The sequence below is a fragment of the Cyprinodon variegatus genome, unplaced genomic scaffold, assembly GCF_000732505.1.
Source record: "Cyprinodon variegatus isolate N-32 unplaced genomic scaffold, C_variegatus-1.0 Scaffold973, whole genome shotgun sequence".
Classification (NCBI taxonomy): domain Eukaryota; kingdom Metazoa; phylum Chordata; class Actinopteri; order Cyprinodontiformes; family Cyprinodontidae; genus Cyprinodon; species Cyprinodon variegatus.
In genome coordinates this window covers 11,496-31,590 of record NW_015151426.1, presented here as the reverse complement: position 1 = coordinate 31,590, position 20,095 = coordinate 11,496, and the positions used below count along the sequence as shown (strand labels likewise).

General features: G+C 38.2%; 1 protein-coding gene across 2 annotated transcripts; it reads right to left on the bottom strand.

Annotated features, from left to right (window-relative positions):
• Window positions 1-1,020: 1,020 nt before the first annotated feature.
• abhd17b (abhydrolase domain containing 17B) lies at window positions 1,021-18,842 on the bottom strand. Of its 2 annotated transcripts, XM_015398931.1 has the most exons (5): window positions 18,191-18,842; window positions 17,894-17,967; window positions 15,616-16,083; window positions 3,950-4,129; window positions 1,021-3,185 (listed from the first exon to the last, which is right to left on the bottom strand). In XM_015398931.1, exons 3-5 carry the CDS (start codon window positions 16,080-16,082, stop codon window positions 2,966-2,968), a joined length of 867 nt encoding a protein of 288 aa, XP_015254417.1. In that variant the 5' UTR covers window position 16,083; window positions 17,894-17,967; window positions 18,191-18,842; the 3' UTR covers window positions 1,021-2,965. The 2 variants fall into 2 exon arrangements, with proteins under 2 accessions (XP_015254417.1, XP_015254416.1); XM_015398930.1 differs by lacking the exon at window positions 17,894-17,967 and having other exon boundaries at window positions 1,022-3,185; window positions 18,191-18,837.
• Between the last annotated feature and the right edge of the window lie 1,253 nt (window positions 18,843-20,095).

Here is a 20,095-nt window from a genome sequence, read left to right as displayed (position 1 = left end):
ACCTGAACTTGAACCTTGTGTGTCCAGTCTGGCCAGTGGCCTACACATAAATGAAAATATATTAGCTAGACATCCACAGCTTGATATTTCAGTTGATATAACATATTTTACAGGGTTTATGTGTAGATAACTATCAACAAGTAGCACTTAATTGCAAAACTGGATTACCAGATGTACTGGATTGGATCAAAGCATGTTCTGTCAGAAAGGACCAGTAAAAGTTCAGATATAAGTCAAACAGAAAATCTGGGAGAATGACTTAAAATAGCATTTCACAGATGTTTTCCATTCGGTCTGAGTTTGAGCAGTTTTGCAATAATGAAGGGAGACAAATGCAACTTTTAGAGGTGCAAGAGAAACGCTCCAAAAATATTTCAGTAAGTATATCAGTAAAAGGTGATTCAATAAAATATAACCCAAATGCATGGACACACATTAACAGCACACTTGTCTTGTGTTATATTGTTTTTTGTAAAATTTCCTTAACTTTGATTCTCCTCCAGCGCCATAGAAAAAGCCCTGCTTGTGTTGGTTTATCCAAAATTTAATCTTAAAATGTCTTTAATTTGACCCTGAAAACAGATATGCTTTATGTACCCTAAAGGAACAGGAACTCTGTTCTAAAGTCAAATATGGCTTATTTATACAGTAAAGCATTTAGTAATGTTCTCCTGCAGGTTTCCATCCTGCTTCCTACCTCAAGGATGTGGAGTTCCCTTTCCCTACATTTTGAAAAGAAAACATGGGTTTCCAGGGAGTTATTTAAAGAATCTCTGTATCCATTCAGTGAGATCAGAGTTGCATTGCCATCTGCTGGTGTAAAGACAGTCTGACCGAAAGAAGAATTGATGCCCTGTTTTAATTAGTCCCACTTTCGGGTTCCCAAATAAAATACTATATATCTACATATAAAAAAAAAAAAGTAGTAAAAAGGACCCTAGTGCAATTCCAAACCTACTCTGCAAAATGCATAGTGCTTAATGAGAGACCCTTATAATTAAAGAAAAACTTAAAGCCAGTTACATCATTTTTTCCACTTAGTTTTATTTTTCTATCCATGTTAGAATTACTATATTAATGCTAATACATAGGTTCTTTGCATTGAAATATGCTAGATTAAATCAAATCGGTTAAAACCTGTAAGGGTGGTGAGTACAAAAGGCTGCCTGGATGCCAGCCTTGTCATATTGAGGGATTAAAAAAAACAAAAGTCCAGTGAAATAAAAACTTGACAAAAAATTATTACAGTGAAAAAAAAGCAAAAGTCTTTGTACATATCAAAAGAAAATACAAGGAAAAAAACATGCCAATGCATCAAAACAAGTCGTCCCCAATCCTGATGTGGTTCTTGGTCAATCTGACAAACGGCTGCTCGTTTCCGCTCTTTTATTAGACAGCCAGTCAGACCTGAAGGTTTACGGTAGCACCAGTTGGCTCATTGTTAACTGTGAGGGAAAAAAAAGAAGTTTCAAGAGTCCAAGTGTAAAAATAACCCCAACAAAAATGACATTTCTGTCACAGTTAAATGTCTTCATGCCAGCCAAAAAAATAAAAATAAAAGCAAATAGTACGTTCATGGCACACAGCAGCTCTGACATTTCCTTTTAGTGGAGTGATGGTGAGACGCAGCTCTGTTTTGGCGCTCTATGAATTAAAGGGCAAACGAAACAAAGATTTCAGCAATATGTTGAGGAAAGATAAAATGAACACAAAGCAAAGCCCTGGATGTTAAGCTAATCACCGAAATAGCTTATTGTCTCAGTAGAGTGGAGAACCATGCTAAACCGCCCAGTCTAAATACACTGAATGAAAAAAAAATAATGTATTTCCCCTAAAATAACCTATTTTCAGATTTTAGCTACTTCCTGAACCGATGAAGCCATAAATATTAGCAGTGATCCCAACTCGTCCTGATTGGAAATAGTGGTCTTGCAGGACAGCAGCTTTCACAGCAGTTTTGCTTCTGTATACATTAGGAAAAAAGTACAATAAGTATATTCTAGCCCAGTTACATAAAGCAGGCAAGTATTTCATTTGATATATTAAGATCCAGAGATAGAATTTGTACAAAACTGTGATTAAAAAAAACAACAAAAAAACATGGAGTGATCATTTTCAAAAGCTCAGAATTTTGCCCACAGATTCTCTGAAAACATATTTATCAACAGGTGCATGAAGAATGGTGCCTTAAAGCAATAATGCATCAAACCAATAAGTTACTACTTTGAGCTGGAAAGGACAGACTCTCAAACAAGGAACCAAACCTTCCACTGCAGACCATCATCTTGCTTCAATAATTTATAATCAGGCTGTACCTTTTACAAGTTAACAGAGATGGTGCCAAGTTCAAATCTTCGTTATTTACACAAGCTTCATTAACGTAGTAAAACATTTGGCAAAACTGGCACAGATGGGTGAAGTGTTAGTTTGTCTTCTTCAGCTCCTCAGTGACAAACCATAATGTGCAAAACCAACGTGTTATGTTGGAAAGAAAATCTACACAGTACTAAGAGAGGAGATTGAAACATGATTTAGATGCAGAGTTGAGGTGGTTTAGACTGATCAGTCTGTAGAAAGGCCATTTTCTGGAATGCAGGTCTCTATTTAGAACCACAGATCATCTCTCATAAGGCAGGAAAAAAATATGACACTTGATTATTCTGAAATAACTGCATTAACTCCAATATTGTCCTTGCATGGGTCTCCTCTCCGCTTATATTTAAGAGCAAAGGAAAATGATTTATACTGAGGTGACGTTTCCAGTGAAAAAAGGATCGGCGTAATCCCGGGTGAAGTAAAGAACCAAATGGGGGAAGAAACGCCTCGACTAAGTGAGGCGAGTCACCATGAGGTCAGTTCAAGACAGACGCATCGATTCTCAGTTTAGCAACTCGCGCAGAAACAATAACTCAGGCCGACTTTAAAACAGTGGCTTTCTTCCCGGCTTCTTTCATTTCCAGCAGCTTTATAAATTGACTAGCTCGTGTGCAACAAACTGTTTCAGCCTCTCCAGGTACTGTCCGTAGAGCTCAACGTCGTTGTGTCCGGCCCCCTCTACCCAGAGAGGCTCCACCGGGCGCTGGCAGCGTTCATACAGCGCCAGGCCGTGAGAGAAGTCGATGACCTCATCCTCGGTACCATGGATCAACAGGACCGGAGACGTTACTTTGGAAATCTTGTCGATGCTTGGAGGCAAAAAAGGAGAAAGAAATTATACAGATTAGAAGAAATAAAGATCAGAATTCAATTCAAGTACAGAACAATTGAACAAGTCACACAGATAAACATTTTGTCACATTGCAATCACAGATTTCAGATTGTTTTTTAACTGATGTGACCAAAAAGGGAGATCATTGTGAAAGATAAGAATAATTCACCACAGTTAATCATGACGGGAACTTTTTCAGAGTTGATGGAGCTTAATAAAAGCAGTTCTGGAAAAAAAAAAAGCACCTATTTTTGGTTGATTTCACCTACCAGCATGACAACAACCCGAACCATGCAGCCCAGAAAGAAATTAGTATATTTTATCATTTTTAAATATTATATTTTAATATGGTTTAAAATGCAGACTTATTACTAATTGGCAAGACATGTCATAGCTTGACCTGTGATTGAAAACGTTTTTACAAATTACTAGGTCAGCGACGCAGAACACAAACATCTAAAATGTTTTTAAAAACAATAATAAATAACTGAATCCATATTCCCTCCACATGTGTTTCACATACAATCCAAACAAAGTAGTTCCAAAGGAAAAACACCAAAGAGAGCCGAATACATTTACCAGGCATTAAATCTTACCAACTGTCCACCAGGTGGAGCAGTTGGCAACATTTTTTTTACTCAAGCCAATCAAATGAAATTGAAATCAGTTTGTTGTCTTTACATCTATGAGGATGTCGGCATTCTTGAAGAGTAAAATCAGAGAGCCTTAGGGTGCACTCACTTCGGAAAGGCGTCAAAACAGTAGGTCTTCTTGGTGTCAGGGAAAGCCACTCTCATCCCAGAGGTAAGCGGGGAGTGCAGGATGACTGCGGCACTCTCGTAGCGAGAGGCGAGGTCCACAGAGGGCACTGTGCCAATGCTCTGACCGTAGATGATCACGCTCTCTGGACGGATGCCGTACCTTTAAAGATAAGAAAAACACGCAAAATAAAAACTTAAGATAACCATAAAGTCAGGTCAACACAATAAAGATATGTACAGTACAAATGCACTGCTATGAGCTGGTACTTGTGTCCTCATCAAGCAGACGTTGGCATGCCTCCAGCGAAGCTATTAGAGGCTGATTAACACACACAATAATAGTAACTAGTTTCACTAATGTGATTAATTTCTTTTCTTCTCCTGTTAAGCTTTGATCACAGTTTTTTTTCTACTTGGCAGTTTCTCCTCTTTTCCTCCGATACATTTGTTAAATTAGTTGTTTGCTCTGAATGCTTTAATTGATTTAATCACTCCTTTTGTGGGTTTATTTTGTCACTTCTATACAAGTGCTCTTTTAAAGCCGGCATAAAGCTGTGTGATGCAGTGCTGCTTCTACAATATCCCTGCAGTCTTGTGACTAAAGACAAAGAAAAAAAATGAGGTGACAGAAGAGGAAAGACACTGATCCTAGTTTGAGGGGAAGGCATAAAATGAGAGAGGAAGGAAAAATAAGATCAGGAGGAAGAGAAGACATTCCACAGCTGATTATGGCTAACGTGACCCAGTGTAGCAAGCAGTCAGCTGACGAGCTGGAACCTACTTTGGGAACACTGCATCACTGTCTCTATTGCTGCATGGCTGAATAACGCAAAGCAAACAGTAAAACGCAACCAGAACAAACCTGCCCTCCACCGTGTTATTAAATACTGGACCTCTAACATTACAGGCTCAACACTACAGCTGATACCACCCTGCCCCTATGATTCACAGTGATGGATACATAAAACAACGGGACAGATGACATGTTAAACTACTTTGTTTTCTGATGAAGCTAAGATTATAATCCATCAAACTGCAGTAATGTTTGCTTCCTGCTGCAAAAAGTAAACAACTGAAGCTCAAACAGAGGAACGCAGTCAGTGTGGCCTCCAGACAATCTTTAGCATGAATATACAAAGTGTTTACAGTCCATGTCAGGTGCTCATCAGGGTATAAATAGTGGAGCGAATACTGGCACAGCACCGTAAGAGTTACTGCAGTATGACGGCTGCTAAAGAACACCAACTGGGTTCGCTCACATCTTAGTTATTTGAAAAAAAAATGTCTTGAAGCTGATCCAATAAGAGTAAATAATAAAATCTTATATAAAATTCTCATTATTAGTAACTCCATGCTTCGAACTATATCAGATTTAAAAAAAAGCAGTAGAGTTTGTTTGAGTTTTGGTACAATCAAGCTGAAATCAACGCTGCTTTTTTTTCCTGCAAGTCCAAATTAACACAAAACCTTATAGAGAAATAAAATATCCATCACTGAGGAATCAATGGTAATCATACATTTCATTACAAACCTCTTCAGTGCAGCTTTTTTTTAAAGATTAGTTTTCTTAACAGAAGCTTTTACAATATATTCATGGCGTATAGCAAGATTTGCAAGTTGTATTTTATAAAACAAATTTACTGTGAGATAGATGGATAGATGGATAGATAGAGTCTTACAAACAAACCATACAAGGATGATTTTTTTTTTTTGTTTTTTTTTTTAGTTCAGCTTTTAGTAAAACCAGACATGATGCAGCCTAAACCTTGCCACATAAAAATAGTCTGAATAGCAACATGCTACAACCAAATATGTAAAATCAACAAAGCGGACAAAGCAGAACAGACAGTCACTGTCTGGAAAGACGGAGGACGTTAGAAGGACAGCATTTTCCAGCCACCTTTTGTTTACATCTTCACATTTACCGACCAATGTCATTATCAGAGGCAGAGGAGCAGGCCGGGGAGTTTCACTTGACAACAGAGACACAAACGCTGAATATGGCAAGGCTTGAACCTGTGGACTTCCCCTTTCATCACTCTATCTTGTATTGTGTTCAAACATTCAGGGAGCGGCGCACGAGGACTGTAATCACAGACATGCTGGTGCAGTTCACAATTTACTTTCGAATTTCAGCTTCAATCGTTCTTCAAAGGCGAAAGTCAGTGATTCTTCCCTCCCCCAAACCTTCATCGATTCAGTCTCCTGACACAAATCCAATCCTTTACGCATCCCATCCTCCCTCATCCCACTCTTCTACATCACGCTGCTTTTTTGACTGCCCACCTCGTGCTCCCTCAAGACTAAAAATACTTTTAACTTCTTAGCAGTGCTGATCTATGACTAATATACATTGTAAGTCTTGAACATATGTCGCCTACCCCATTTTTTTGTTAAAACAGATTTAGAAACGCCATCTGTGACACTGCAGGGGGATCATCAGGGAAATGCTTGATGAACTGAAACCTTTCAACTCAGAAGGTTAGGAAATTCCTTATTAAAAATAATTTAGTAAACTGGTGCTATCCTTGAAGAAATGTTAGAATCAAAGTACAAAACGATGGAGTAATAGACTTTTATTGCACAATTCTGTGTTTAGCCAGGTGAGCAACTGGACTCCACCCAAGAGATTGGTACAGGCGTCATTATCTCGATGACTAATTTTGTTTTTCCAGGTCGGAAAGGTAAACAAATACTAGCTTGGGATTTTGCAAGAGAAGGTCTGAAAATTCCTCCACAGCATTTCGAACGCCTGAAGAGATGGATAGGATCCATTTCCACTACGATCAATAGACTTATTGATCAGGAAACAAGATTCCCTCATTTGTTTTTACAGGCCTCAGTAGAGAAGGAAGGTTTGGTCTGAAAGCTCTTTGCAAATCTGTTGCCAGGTTACCGCTCAATATTAGACAAGCAGGAACGACTGCTGATCTGCTTCTTCCACACAGAAAAAAGACAAGGTTATACAGAGCTATTTGGAAACAAGACTCAGAAAAATCACTGATTTACTCTTTAAGAGACAAAGGGAAACCTAAGTTTTTAAACCGAATAAGAAAAAAAAAAACTTTGCTGTGGAATGAAAATTAAAAACCTTTGGCCATCTATATTTTTTCAAGCTCAGTTTTACAATCTTTTTATTCTGAAAGGAAAATAAGAGAATTGAATGTCGTGATTTGTAGAGATATAAAAAAAAAAACGACGTGAACGATAAAGTGTGAAAGTACAAGGAAAACCCTCCTCAACTAAATTCCCATTTTCACTGCTAGTAGCAGGAAGCTGGCTGATCCTTCTGACGAGTAACCAGCCGTATGACGAGGCAGGCCTGCTGACTCACACAGGGAGGATATCTCCTGCTCAGGTGAAGGGAGTGCCTCATTTTGCACGGCTGAACTACAGGCAGGTCGTTTGTTTCCTCGCCTCTGGCTCTGCTGAGCTGATGAAACGTAAGTTGACAGGTGGTTGTTTCGGTCATAAGGCTTATTTCGTATGGCTCTACAAAGAGCAGGAAAGATCAATGTGAAGAAAAAGAGAAAACACCTGTGAGGGATGCAGGTAATGACGCTGACAGAGCTCTGATAGAACAAACAGAAACTACTGGGTCTATCCTAAGTTCTGGACATCTCAGTAAAAAACATGTTCAGCACAAGGACTTATCCAAATAGTCCAAAAACAATACATATTTCAGTTTCAGAATTTTGAATTGGGAATTTAAGATGAGCTAAATAAACTGAATATAAATCAAGAAGAAGGGATGTAGTTTTAAACTCACAGTTTTTCATTACTTTAATTACAATTATATAGAGTGTTCTATCTAGGGCTGCAACAAACGATTAATTTGCAAATCGATTAATCTGTTGATTATTTTTTACATTAATCAAATTAATTGTCGAGTAGCCAAAGGTTCCTTAAAGAAGAATTTTTCAAATATAAACCCGGTGAAACTAAAATGTTTCCACTTGAGGAGTTCTGGATAGAGCATATTGACAGATGAAAACATTTTAAAAAAATCTTAAATGCAAAATGTTTTTTTATTATTATATATATATATATTTTTTTTTTGGTAGAATTACTGCTCTAAATGGGCCACTCTGTCAGCTAAAGGCATGTAGTTTCTATACTCCAGTTAACAATTAATCGATTACTAAATTAGTTGACGAAAAAATTATTAGCAACACGGATAATTGCAGCATTGAAAGGATTGCCAAGCAAAATTCATTAATAAATTTGGGGAGTTTTATAAAGGAGGGTTGAATAAGTGAATTAAGACGGATCAGTGAATTAAGGCGGAGCAGTGAACTAAGGCGGTCTATGCAGACAGATCCTACAAGAAGGATGGAAATGCTGCATCCCTTGTTTACAGAGACAGCGTCAGAAATGTCTGAACCTGGGCCAAGTGGACTTTTCTCAATGATTCAAGGTCTGATTTTTGGATGAAAATAAAAAAGGCCAATACACAAAATAAAGAACATGTTTAACTCCAGTGAAGTTTCAACCGTTGGTGAGGATTTGGAGCACCATGTCATCTGCCGATGTGTTTAAGCACTTTAATTCCACACTGATATTTTAGATATATCTGTAAGTTTGTCAATTTATATTGATTTTAGTGAGGTAGAACAACAAACTTTTGGAAAAACCTATATAAAAAGTTTTTTTTTTTTTTTTTTTTTTTTTTATTGCCATGAAATTCATCAGGACCGACTGGTTCAGAGTAAATTGGTTCCTCTAAGCTACAAACACAGCAGCCCTTCTTTGATGCTTTTAACACAGCGGGGGTGTTCCCACCAAACCGGTTCTATTGGTAAACTGGTCTAGAGCTCGTCTAATTATGTTTGCAGCTGTGCACATTTTCAGACCAAACATATGATAACAATGAAGAAATAAAAGCAAAGAACACCCAGTTACTAGTTACTGTCCAGTTTATCCTGCTGGTCCCTGCGGAGATTAGCTGGCCTTGATGGAGAAATGCCCACAATGACTGCTCAACGTTTAAAACTGTAAATGTCAATTTACAGGGATAGTGAGGTGGGTCTATTTTACCGCATAAGCTGTTTATAGTCGTGCTGACAGTTAACATCAGCCCTGGTTAGGCCCTGGAACCAAAACAATAGAATAAAACGCACAACTGTGAGCCATATCTATTCAAACATGGAGAGACACGCAGCCCATCAGAGATAGAGAGAAAGACGTGGCAGTAAAACAAAGAGATACTGTAGTTGCTGAGTGACGAAGGACATTGGCCACAAAGTTTACATAAACCTCGTTTGGATAGCTGCTTTGTTGGAAAAAACAAAACTGAAATTAAAACTGCAAAGATAGGTGATTTTCTGTTATAAATAATTAATCATCATGACTAATAAAGTAATAGATAATAGAAGATGCAATAAATTTGAAATGGAACAGGGGTCTGAACATGATCTGATCCGACAATAATTTACATTTCCCTACAAGTGTAAACGCCTTGCTAACCATATGGCAAAGAGACAAAAACAAGAGTAAAAGGTTCATATAAGTTAGAAATGTGAAAATAATAAATAGTTGGTCAATTTAATGAGGATAAAAAGGTCTCCTGTCACATTATTATAGACAAATACATCCTTAGACTTAGTGAAGTTCTAAACACCAACATCTCTATATCTGATGTTCTGTTCTAGGGCAAAGGATAAAGAGAAAATGCAATCAGTCGACTTATTTATGTGATCTTTATGACACAGACAGAGAGGCCTAACACTCTGATGCAAATACTGACCATGAGTCAACCCAGCCCGGGACATGAAGCACACATTTCAGCAGTAGCTACTACAGCAACAATAGATAGCTCTTTTTTTTTTTTAAAGGTTTTATCTGAAACTCTGGATAATTTTCCTGGAAAAAACGTTTGAAATCTAAAGCTTGAAGCATGACATTGGGGGAAGTTAAATCCTGCAGTAAGCAGAAAAGTTTTGTAAGAGCTTTTATCAAGCTCCATAACTTATTTAATCAAAGCGGAGAACAGGAATATGTTTTAAATCACTCTTAAAGTCCTTGTACATACACTCAGACTACAGAGAGATGGAGCCGTTACTGACACAAGTAAAATCCATGTTTTAAAATGTAATTTAAAGTGTTTTTTTTTTTTTTTTGTGTTATGTGTTCCATACAGCAACATCACAATGCCACCATGTTGCTGAAAAATATGCTACTGTAAGAAAGAAGTTCAGTTGTTATTATTGAAAATAAATAAACCATATAGTTACAGCATGGAGGCGAAAATGGCTAAAAAGCTACAGTTTTCAAGCCTGTGTGGTTTTGATATAAAGGCAGGAAGCCCAACTCATCACAAAGCTTGTTAGGTCTGTGATGATCTATGAAATAGAAGAAGCAGGGGTTGATGGGGTTGATGTGAAGCTTAAGTCTCCAAAAAGCTAAAATAACAAAACATAACGAAAACATTTTATAGATCCCCAAATATAACTTTGATCAGAGTAAAGTCAGAACTTTGGCAGCTTTTGAAATAGTGCTCCTTTCTTACAATATATACATCTTATTTGATTTGTTAATTCTCTGTAAATTATTGCTATGGGCCTGGTGCTTCACCTGAAGCACAGATCATTTTTCTTTAAACTAAAGCTTTTCATGACATATTTTTGAGCCACTTAAATTAGGACATCATTTACTAATTTTGAACAAGGCCAATTTAGGAAATATCCCATAGTTAGGAGGAAGGGAGCCCTCTAATATATTAGCAAAAAAGGTATTCTCAGGTAAAAAGGCAGCAGAACCATAGTGGTCCTAACATCTCACTTGTTTTAGTTGCATTTATTCCAATGTTGCTTTCACATCTGTAACTAAAAGGGAGTCGAAGTTGAAGCAGGAGGAACCGAATGACTCAGTATACATTAAGATGGAAAGTGTGACCACTAGAAAAGCCAGTTCTTCTTCAACCAGTGGCTTAATTGTCATCACACTTCCTGTTTAACCTGCTAGCTTCCTTATGCGGAGCCCTTTATTTGCAGAGAAGCAGTCATCTGGAGCTGAGAAAACACTGAGCTAAAGTCATGCAGCCGAGGGCTCAGTCACTGCTGCAGACATTTCCATCTGTATGAGCGCTTTATGTTCTCCTCAACAAAAACACCCAGTTCATCTGGTTTCATTCTGATTAAGCTTAAAGAGGTTCTGAAAAGAAACAAATAACACTTGCAGTGTTACGGTAATCTTTTTTTGGGTCATTTTAATGATCTTCAGTCTAAAAGCCAAGCCCAGTATTTAACAGTTGCAAAACCCAAACACCAAGCGCCGGACTGGATGGTATTCCACAAAACAACAGCTACTTAGCTGTGAGGAAATGTTCTTATCTTTTATGGGAACTGGATCTGGCTTAATGGCAGAAACAATGAAAAAAAGAAAAAAAAAAGATAAACCACTTCAGATCTTGTGAACCATGAAAGAATCTGACTCTGATATTAGTAGGAACCAGTAACCCAGTTTGAGCTCGTGTTTGCATTACTGTAAACCAGATTCCCTCCATGAATCAGTCCCTCGGACATAAAGCATGATCCCTCTGCTCCAACAAAGAACAAAAGAAGGAGATGACGAGATGATCCAAGACTAAAAGCAGACATCCTCAAACATGGATGGAAGGAAGTGAGTGACCTGAGGTCAAACAAACTGATGATTTTAGCCTTCAGGCCTCATCAGTGAGAAGGAACTGCAACTGACTGATTCTCACATAATTATCCGCATTGAACTAAAAACACATTTATTTAAAAGGTCAGCAAGATTTTTGATGTCTGCTAAGAAAGAAAAACACTAAGGCTGTACCCGGACCTCCACCCTAACCCCTAGATCCCTCAATCACTATATACAGCGTGGACTTTATAGTCAACTCAGTTAACTGACTGTTTGTACAGATGATCACTACTTTTCGCTCACCATTGGTCACGTGACTCCGTCTCCCCGCACAGTGCCTGCGCCATCTTTGTAATTTGTTGTCGCCTATGGCGACAGCATGTCACTGTGATAGCGAATCCCATAATGCTTTGGTCGGAGAGCTCTCCTTGCAAAGCATTCCAGATTATATCTGCTTGTCTTAGAGATCAGATATCACTACTTTTCAAGGTGCATTGTGGGTAATTTTGAGTCCACTACTTTTTCATCCACTAGATCTTCTGACACTTATCTAAAATGGCGCAATCACATATAGTGATTAAGGTGGACATTAGGACACAGCCTACGTGTTAGCAGGCAACATGGAGGTATCATTCTCTAGAGATGCTCTTCTTTAACAGAGATGGGTGGGCTCTGAATATTTGATAGGAAGATGGACGGTGCAAAATACTGAAAACAGGCCAGTTCTGAAGGGAAAGATTACAAAAAAGAAAAAGACACTGGGCTGGTGGTTCAGCTTCTAGTGACTTAAAACCCTTCACACAGCCAGAGGTAGAAAGGAATGGTTTACATCAAAGCTTATTCATTCGTTAGAGGGGGCAGTAACAGTCCAGCTTTTAACACACAGTGTTCAGACAGACTCTCTGTCCAACCTAACTGAGTTTAAGCTTTCCAGATAAGGTTGACGGACTACAGCTTTATGGAAGCTATTACTGGCAAAAAAAACAAAAGGTTTTCATCTGAACTTGAAGCAACAGGTTGTTTCACAAAGTATTGACCAATTAGGGGACGGACATGAATGGATGGCGCATTTCGGTTTTTTATTTCTGCAAAGAAAGAAAAAGAAGTTTCTAGATCTCCCTTCGCTTCACAGTAATCTACCGTTTGTAGTTATCCAGACACAAGTTTTTAGCTTTGACGAAATATGAAGCTCTTCCACTTCCGAGCCCCAGTGAAGTAGACTGACCTTTCCCACATCCTGCTTCACGTTCATCTCAAACGTTCATCTCTGGAATATATACAAACTTTGGCATTTTCAATGAAGACAGACTGCTCTCTGCCAGATTAAATTCCCCACAGTACAAACATGGAATAAATATTAAAAAATAGAGAGGCAAAAAAAAAATTGCAATACAGCTCAATGCCATTATATGTATTTTGATGAATGGAGGTTCCTTAAGATATGATGAGGCGATGGTTCTGGACATTAACAACAACGATACAAAGAGACTTAAGAAAGAGTAAATACTTTTCTGATCAGTCTGGGATTAATAGTCTGTAAACCTAAACATCCATTTAAAGCGGACTGATCACGACACTTACTTCCACCTTCATGCAGTGGACCAACAGAAACCACACTCATTACCCACCCACATCTAAACCAACTGAACCATTCCTTGTCATTTCACCGACGAGCGTGATTTGAGTAATCCTTCCTCCACTCAGCTCCTTCAGCAGGCACCCTGTCCCTCCTCTCTTTGTGCTTTTTTTATACAATTCAAAGGGAAGATGTCTCCCACATCATCCTACTGAGCTTCTGTCATATCAGCCTTTTTATCCACTCACCTCCTTTAAGTTCAATCAAAAATGTCCCCATACTCAATTTATAGCAAAAAACAACATCACAACATCATGCACAAATTTTTTCTCTCATTCTTAACTGAAAGGCTACGTTCACACTGCAGGCCTTGATGCCCAATTCCGATTTTTGTGTGAAATCCAATTTTTATTGCATTGCCATTCACATTTCCAAATATATGCGACTGGTATGTGATCTCCTGTATGAACAGCAGTCATACAACTCAAGTGTCACGCATGCGCAGTAGAGGACACAATGACATCACAGACCAGAATGTACTGTGTTTACAGAAGTAAACATACTGTAGATGGTAGTGCTGGAGCGCATCTAGTGATCTTTCCCAACCATAAAAAAACTCAATATTTTCAAGATGGTTAAACATAAATACTGCTCTCCGCATCATTGTCCACCATATTTGTTGGTTTTCTTGCTGCTTCTTCATAGCAAGACCCAGAATAGTGACCTTTGTCGGGTATTAATGGCGTTCAGGTCAGATGAAAAGGACCACAGGACCACAATTCAGGACCACATAGCCAAGTGGCCTTGGTCGCATTGGAAAAAAATTGGATCTGTGTTGTTCAGACTGAACAGAAAAAAAGAAAAGATATGATACAGGTCGCAAATGGGCCAAAAATCGTGTCACTTCGGTGTGAACGAAGGTAACATTAATAAATCGCAGCTAAGAAAGCTTTTGTATACCGTTTAGAGGTTAATAGCATACCAAATACAAATACAAGCTTAGAGTAGATGTTTACATAATATTAAACACAACCTTAATTTTTTCTCTCCAAAACAGAAATCAGATTAAGCTTTTAACGTTTTAGGTCAGGTAGAATTGCCTATTTTTTTTTTTTTTTTTTGCCAAATGTCAGAATATTAAATTAAAAAATATGTTTTAATTAATTCCTTTAAAGTGAGAAGCTGACATTAAAAGCAGACTATATATTCAAGCAGATTGTAAAGCCTTATGAATGATGGGTCTTTGTAAGAGCTTATTCAAAGCTACTGAGTTATATGGAGGCACCGGGATGGGATTTTTGTGACATTATGAGCAAAAGTCAAAAGAAATAAGGCAAGATTCCAGGAAGCGGTTTGTGAAACTGCACAAATTGATGCTTACGTGCAACTACCAGATGCATGAAAGCGGCACATTAATCTCTTGAAACAAATATAGTGATAAGAATGAAAGTAAACAGGAATGAAAAAAGGAGACTGGATGTGTGCTGCGGAGGTAACGGGTTTGGATGAGAAATGTCTATGAAAAAAAGAAAAAAAGAAACATCTTTTGTGTGGATGCCTTTTGATTCTTTGATTCATCTTTCGATTATTCCTTTCAATTAATCGTGAAATTATCAGATAAAATTAAGTTCTGGATGGAGCATATTCACAGACGAAAAAATGCAAACTGTTTACAATTTTGTTATAATTACAGCTCTAAGCAGGTTGCTCTGTCAGCTAAAGGCATGTTTTAGAGTCTCTACCCTCCAGTTAACAATTAATTGATTACTAAATTAGTTGACGATTATTTCAACAATGGATTCATTGTTTCAGCCCTAATAATAATAATAGACATTATTTCCAAAGCAACAATATTATCTGATCAAAACTGACAAATGCATTGGGGAACTGGGAGGAAAAATAAAATACACAGCATGATGGGGAAAAAACATTAAGTTAGCGTGGGGGGGGGGAAATGGACCTTCCGACTGAACAATGATCCAAACTTAGGGCCAAAATGGGAAGTAAATTCTGACTCAAGTATAACACAGTTTAGTATAATCAGATAGCCAATAAAATATATGTATGATTAAAGATGGGTTCAAGAAGAGCGGGTTAGAAACTAGAGTAAAACACTTGATGGGGCAAGAGGAAGGAGACGCAAAATGATTGACCAATCTATGCACATGTCTGACATCACAGAAAGGAAAACATAAACTTCAGTAAAATGTTGCTCTTTATTCTGGAATTTAGCAACGATTCAGGTAATCCTGACATGCCAGCAGAAAGTTGAAGTCTGATTTAGTGTCCGACGGTGTGAGGAACTCTGCTCTCTTTGTCTATGTAAATATCTGCCACTTCCTTTTTTCACCCAGTCTTCATTTTGTTGCAATGTACTTTCATACATGTTAAAAAGATCTGAATTTAAAGCGTTGACCAATTATAGCAACATGTAACCATCCTAAAAAAAAATGTCTCATCCTTACCGTGATCGCAGCGCATGCCATGCAGCGTCCACGTCTGCATACAGGTTTTTCTCTGAGGGTTTCCCAGAGCTGGCTCCGTAACCAGAGTAGTCGTAGGAGAACACATTACAGTTGATCCTTGAGCCCAGACCGATGTAGAAACTGCTCATCTGGCCCAGGTCCACAGCATTTCCATGGGAGAATAACAGCGTGTAGCGGGCATTGGGTGAGCAGCGCACAAACATGCAGGCAATGCGGTTCCCTCTGGAGGTGCGCGTCATGAAACACTCGATGGCATCCTTTTCTCTCACAGAGTACTGCCAGTCAGCCCGCTCTGAGAGGTGCAGTGTCCATCTGCTGCCGCTTTCATCACACATGAGGCTGTAGGTGGGCTCTGGGGGCAGGAAGGCCAGCTTGGAAGCGATCTTGCTGGGGCACGGTGGACAGCAGAACAGGCAACACAGCTCACTGAAGGTTAGGTGGTTCATCCTTAAAACGGGACAATAACAATGAGTAAAAAGAGATTCAAGCACCAAAATGTCAATTGAAAATACTTCCAATTTAGGAGGAAAATCCCTCCTTAAAAGTGACCGAAACCTTTATTTGAAAAGGCTAAAGCATTAATCTCACAGTAAGCCTGACTCAGCCCTACGCCAGAGATTTTAACAGCTGGTCTCACAGCGGCCTCGGGAAGAAGTGCAGAATGTATTATCTCTGTGTCAAAAATTGTCCAAAAGATTAAAGATTTAAAAGTAAATCATAATAAAGTACAACTTAGAAAACCTGCCATTATGTTTAAAAAGGAATGAGTTGAAAAGGTTTAAAACTATTCATTTTGAAATCCCCACATCTTTATGTTGAAAATGTTGATTTATCATTAGAGAAGTGGTTTTAGGAAGAATTTGTTTTCATTAGTGTAACACAGGATATTAGCCACCATTTTCCTAAGACAGCTGACATTTTGATATCTCAGTGGTTAAAATAGCCAATGATGCACACAATTGTGATGCTGGAGAAGAAAGAAGCCAGAAAATGAGGTTAATGGTTATAAACAATGCAATGTTAAGCCATGGTGTCCCAGTGTTGTCCTGCCACGCATGGTAATATCTTTATGGGTATGACTGAGTTTCTAGAGCTGCTGCAGATTGTTTAGTTTGATCCAAGTCTTGGCTGTTTAAAAAAAAAAAAAAGCAAGTGCTACAGAGTTTAGAATAAATAACTGTCCTTGAATGGAAATGTCTTTCAGTTAAACACAAACATAGCATGATGCAGATCGTTTTCAGTAAGGAGAATGTACTGGCATGTGGCCCAGATCTTTTTTTCTCCCTAATGCAACCTTTGATGGAAACAGAAAGGTACAGAAGAGGATTAGGGTCACCGAAAAAAAAAAAGGAAAAAAAAATTAACTGATTTAAAAATTTTATTTCAGTATTATATGAGAAAAAGTCAGAATTCTGACTTTAATCTCAGAATTCTGACTGAATTCTGACAGCTACCAAACAGGTTAGCATCAAGCCGTAGCCATGTCTGTTTTAGAGATTACCTATCTTGTTTTAATCACCTTCTGCTCTTTCATTAATGAAATAGCATCACTTTACCTTGGGCACGTAAAAAGTTGCCTAGTGGCATAATTTTCCACCAATGTGTACTGGCCCTCTCAAACAACTCACATCTTTGTCAGTGAAGCTGAGTGCTCCCACATCTCTTCCGCCATGGTGCCCATCTACATTAAGATCCAAAATTCTGAGATTAAAGTCAGACTTCTGAGATTAAATTCAGAATTGTGAGAAATAAAAGTCAGAATTCTGAGGGGAAAAAAGTCAGAATTCTAAGGGGAAAAAAGTCAGAATTCTGAGATTAAAGTCAGAATTCTGAGATTAAAGTCAGAATTCTGAGATTAAAGTCAGAATTCTAAGATTAAACTCAGAATCCTGAGATTAAAGTCAGAATTCTGAGATCAAAATCAGAATTCTGAAATCAAAGTCAGAATTGAGAGGAAAAAAATTCTGAGATTAAAGTCAGAATTGTGAGAAAAAAGTCAGAATTCTGACCTTTTCCCCATATTAAACTGAAATAGAATTAAAAAAGTCAACTGTTTTTATTTTATCAGTGCCTCTAATCCTCTTCAATAGACAGGCATGTGACTTTTTACTCCAGCAAAAAAAACAACTAATAAAATCATTTTTGAAAAGCCTGGCAGTGATGTCATCCACTTAGCTAAACCAGAAAGGGCTTGTTTTGTCTGCTGGTCTTGGAAAATAACTTTTATTCTGTAATTTAATCAGATTTGCCTTCATACCTCTATGACAGTGGAGGTCTTATCCGTGGGATTCAGCTCTGTTTAAATGTCTGCTGAACTGCCAATATAAACAACTGTAAGAAGAATGTAGAGTTTAGACTCTTTGAAGCCACTTGTTATAATAAATGTTCCCATTAGGCTCCTCAGCATCTTCCTGAAGGAGCCCAAACCCAGGAAGAGCCAACAGCTTCCCACCGTCATTTTCCATCTGGGTTTGCATTTGTTTGAATAAATTATTAGCAATGACAAAACAAAAACAGACAAATGTTTCTAGTAGATTGATAAATCCAACGTTACCTGAACCGTTGTGTTTCCTTTGTTTTCCTCCAGATGACAGCGATGCTCCAGTCTAATGTTTTGCTCACACCTCGTTAACTAATTTATCTTCTTTTCGACGCCAGCAGATTGTCGAGGCTGTCCCCGGCAGCAGATTATCCTCGGTTTTATCTCCTATCAGTTATCAATGTCACGTTGAGTGTAAATAGCCCTCACAGCTCCGGAAGCTAGCCGCTTTGTCGTCCTGGTCCAAACAACCTCCGTCTTTTTTTTTTCTTTTTTTTTCTCTACTGTCGTTTCCTTCTTTCTTCCACCTCCCTTTTCTCTAAGCAGATGGTCTTGAATGTTAACAGCGCTGCTTCATTCACGCTGTCCAAGTCGAAAAAGCTCAACGAGAACATGAGTAACAACTACGAACGGAGGCGCGAGATCCTTTAATAAAATGTGGAAAAGAGGTCTGAAGCCGAGCTGAATGCGGAGCCCCTCTCTCTGCCCAGGTCCTGGTTATCACTACGCTCCTAAGGAGGGCAAGGCGTCGGGGCGACAGCTATGAGGACCAATTGCGAACAGTATACCGCGTCCACCATTAGTCAACTGTTAGATGAAATGTTGGGGAGGTCCTACACGACGCCGCAGAGTGGCAGCATTAACGTAGTTTACAGATAGCTTCACGCAAAGGGAGGGCCAATGAATGCCAACGCCACGGCCATGTTGTGAGTGGCATAGATATTTGTATTTTTTCTTCTTCTTTATTAGATTGGCGGATTGCAAACAACTTATAGGTGCATACCGCCACCTACTGTACATGAGTTTTTAGCTCTATAGTTCCAACTACTATATTCTGTTTTTGTATTTTTGTGTTATGATGTGTCTTCTTCTTGTTGTTCTTTTGTGGAATGCACAAAACTAAAGACAATTTTTAATCTTTTAATTAGTGTATTTAGTCTTTTTGGGAACATTTTTGCAAATACTATTTTTATAGGATGAGTTTTCCAAAACAAATGAAATAAACCAAAGGCTTTTCATTTATTTTTAATCTATTTCATTTTTTAAACAGTGTAGCAAAGATGGCCATTTACCTGTCCTGTAGAGACAGACTGCAGGAGGCAGCTCACCTCGATGCCGTGGCTTGGTGGAAATGCAACGTTAAAGCCAGAATAAGGCTGGAGTTCACTTCCACAGAGTCAGACAGAACATGGGGGATTTTATTCAGCTGTGGGGTTTAACATTTTATGTGATGGGTCAGATGATGGAGGACTACATTTTAAAAAGCTCCTCATTTAATGATTTTTAACTGAGACTTATTTTAGGTCAATTGTTTATATGTTTGAATTGTGTAAATAAAATGTTGTTAAAAGTCAAGTCTTCTTGTTCTTCTTCTCCTTCTTGGATTTTTTGTGGGCTAGTATCAAATGTTAAGATGCATTATTGCTATCTACTGTGCTGGAAGTGTGGGCCAGAGAAGTAGGAGAGTCACTGATAAAGAATAACCACCGTTTCAAAGTTAATATTTAAAATCAAGCAATTAGAAATACAATTTGAAGATCGTTTTCTAATTGTACATTTTACTATGGAACAGGGCTTGTAAGTTGTATTCGTTAATCCAAGTGTTGGCCTAGTGGTTAGAGCAGTGCGCTTCTGCTCTGAGAGGGTTGCAAGTTTTAAGTTCGATGCCAACAGCCTGCACTCTGGGTCTCTGAGCAAGACCTGTAACCCCACACTGCTCCCCAGGAACAGCACAGTGACAGCCCACTGCTCCCCAAGGGGATGGGCTAATGCAAAGGTAAATTTCTCCAGCATGAGATTAATAAAGTTCAGTTATTATTGTTATTATTATTATTGTTTTAATAATGTATTTTTAAACTCTTTTAAACACAGCAATCCATAAATCTGAATATAAATACCTTTCCTAATCCGGCTTGAATA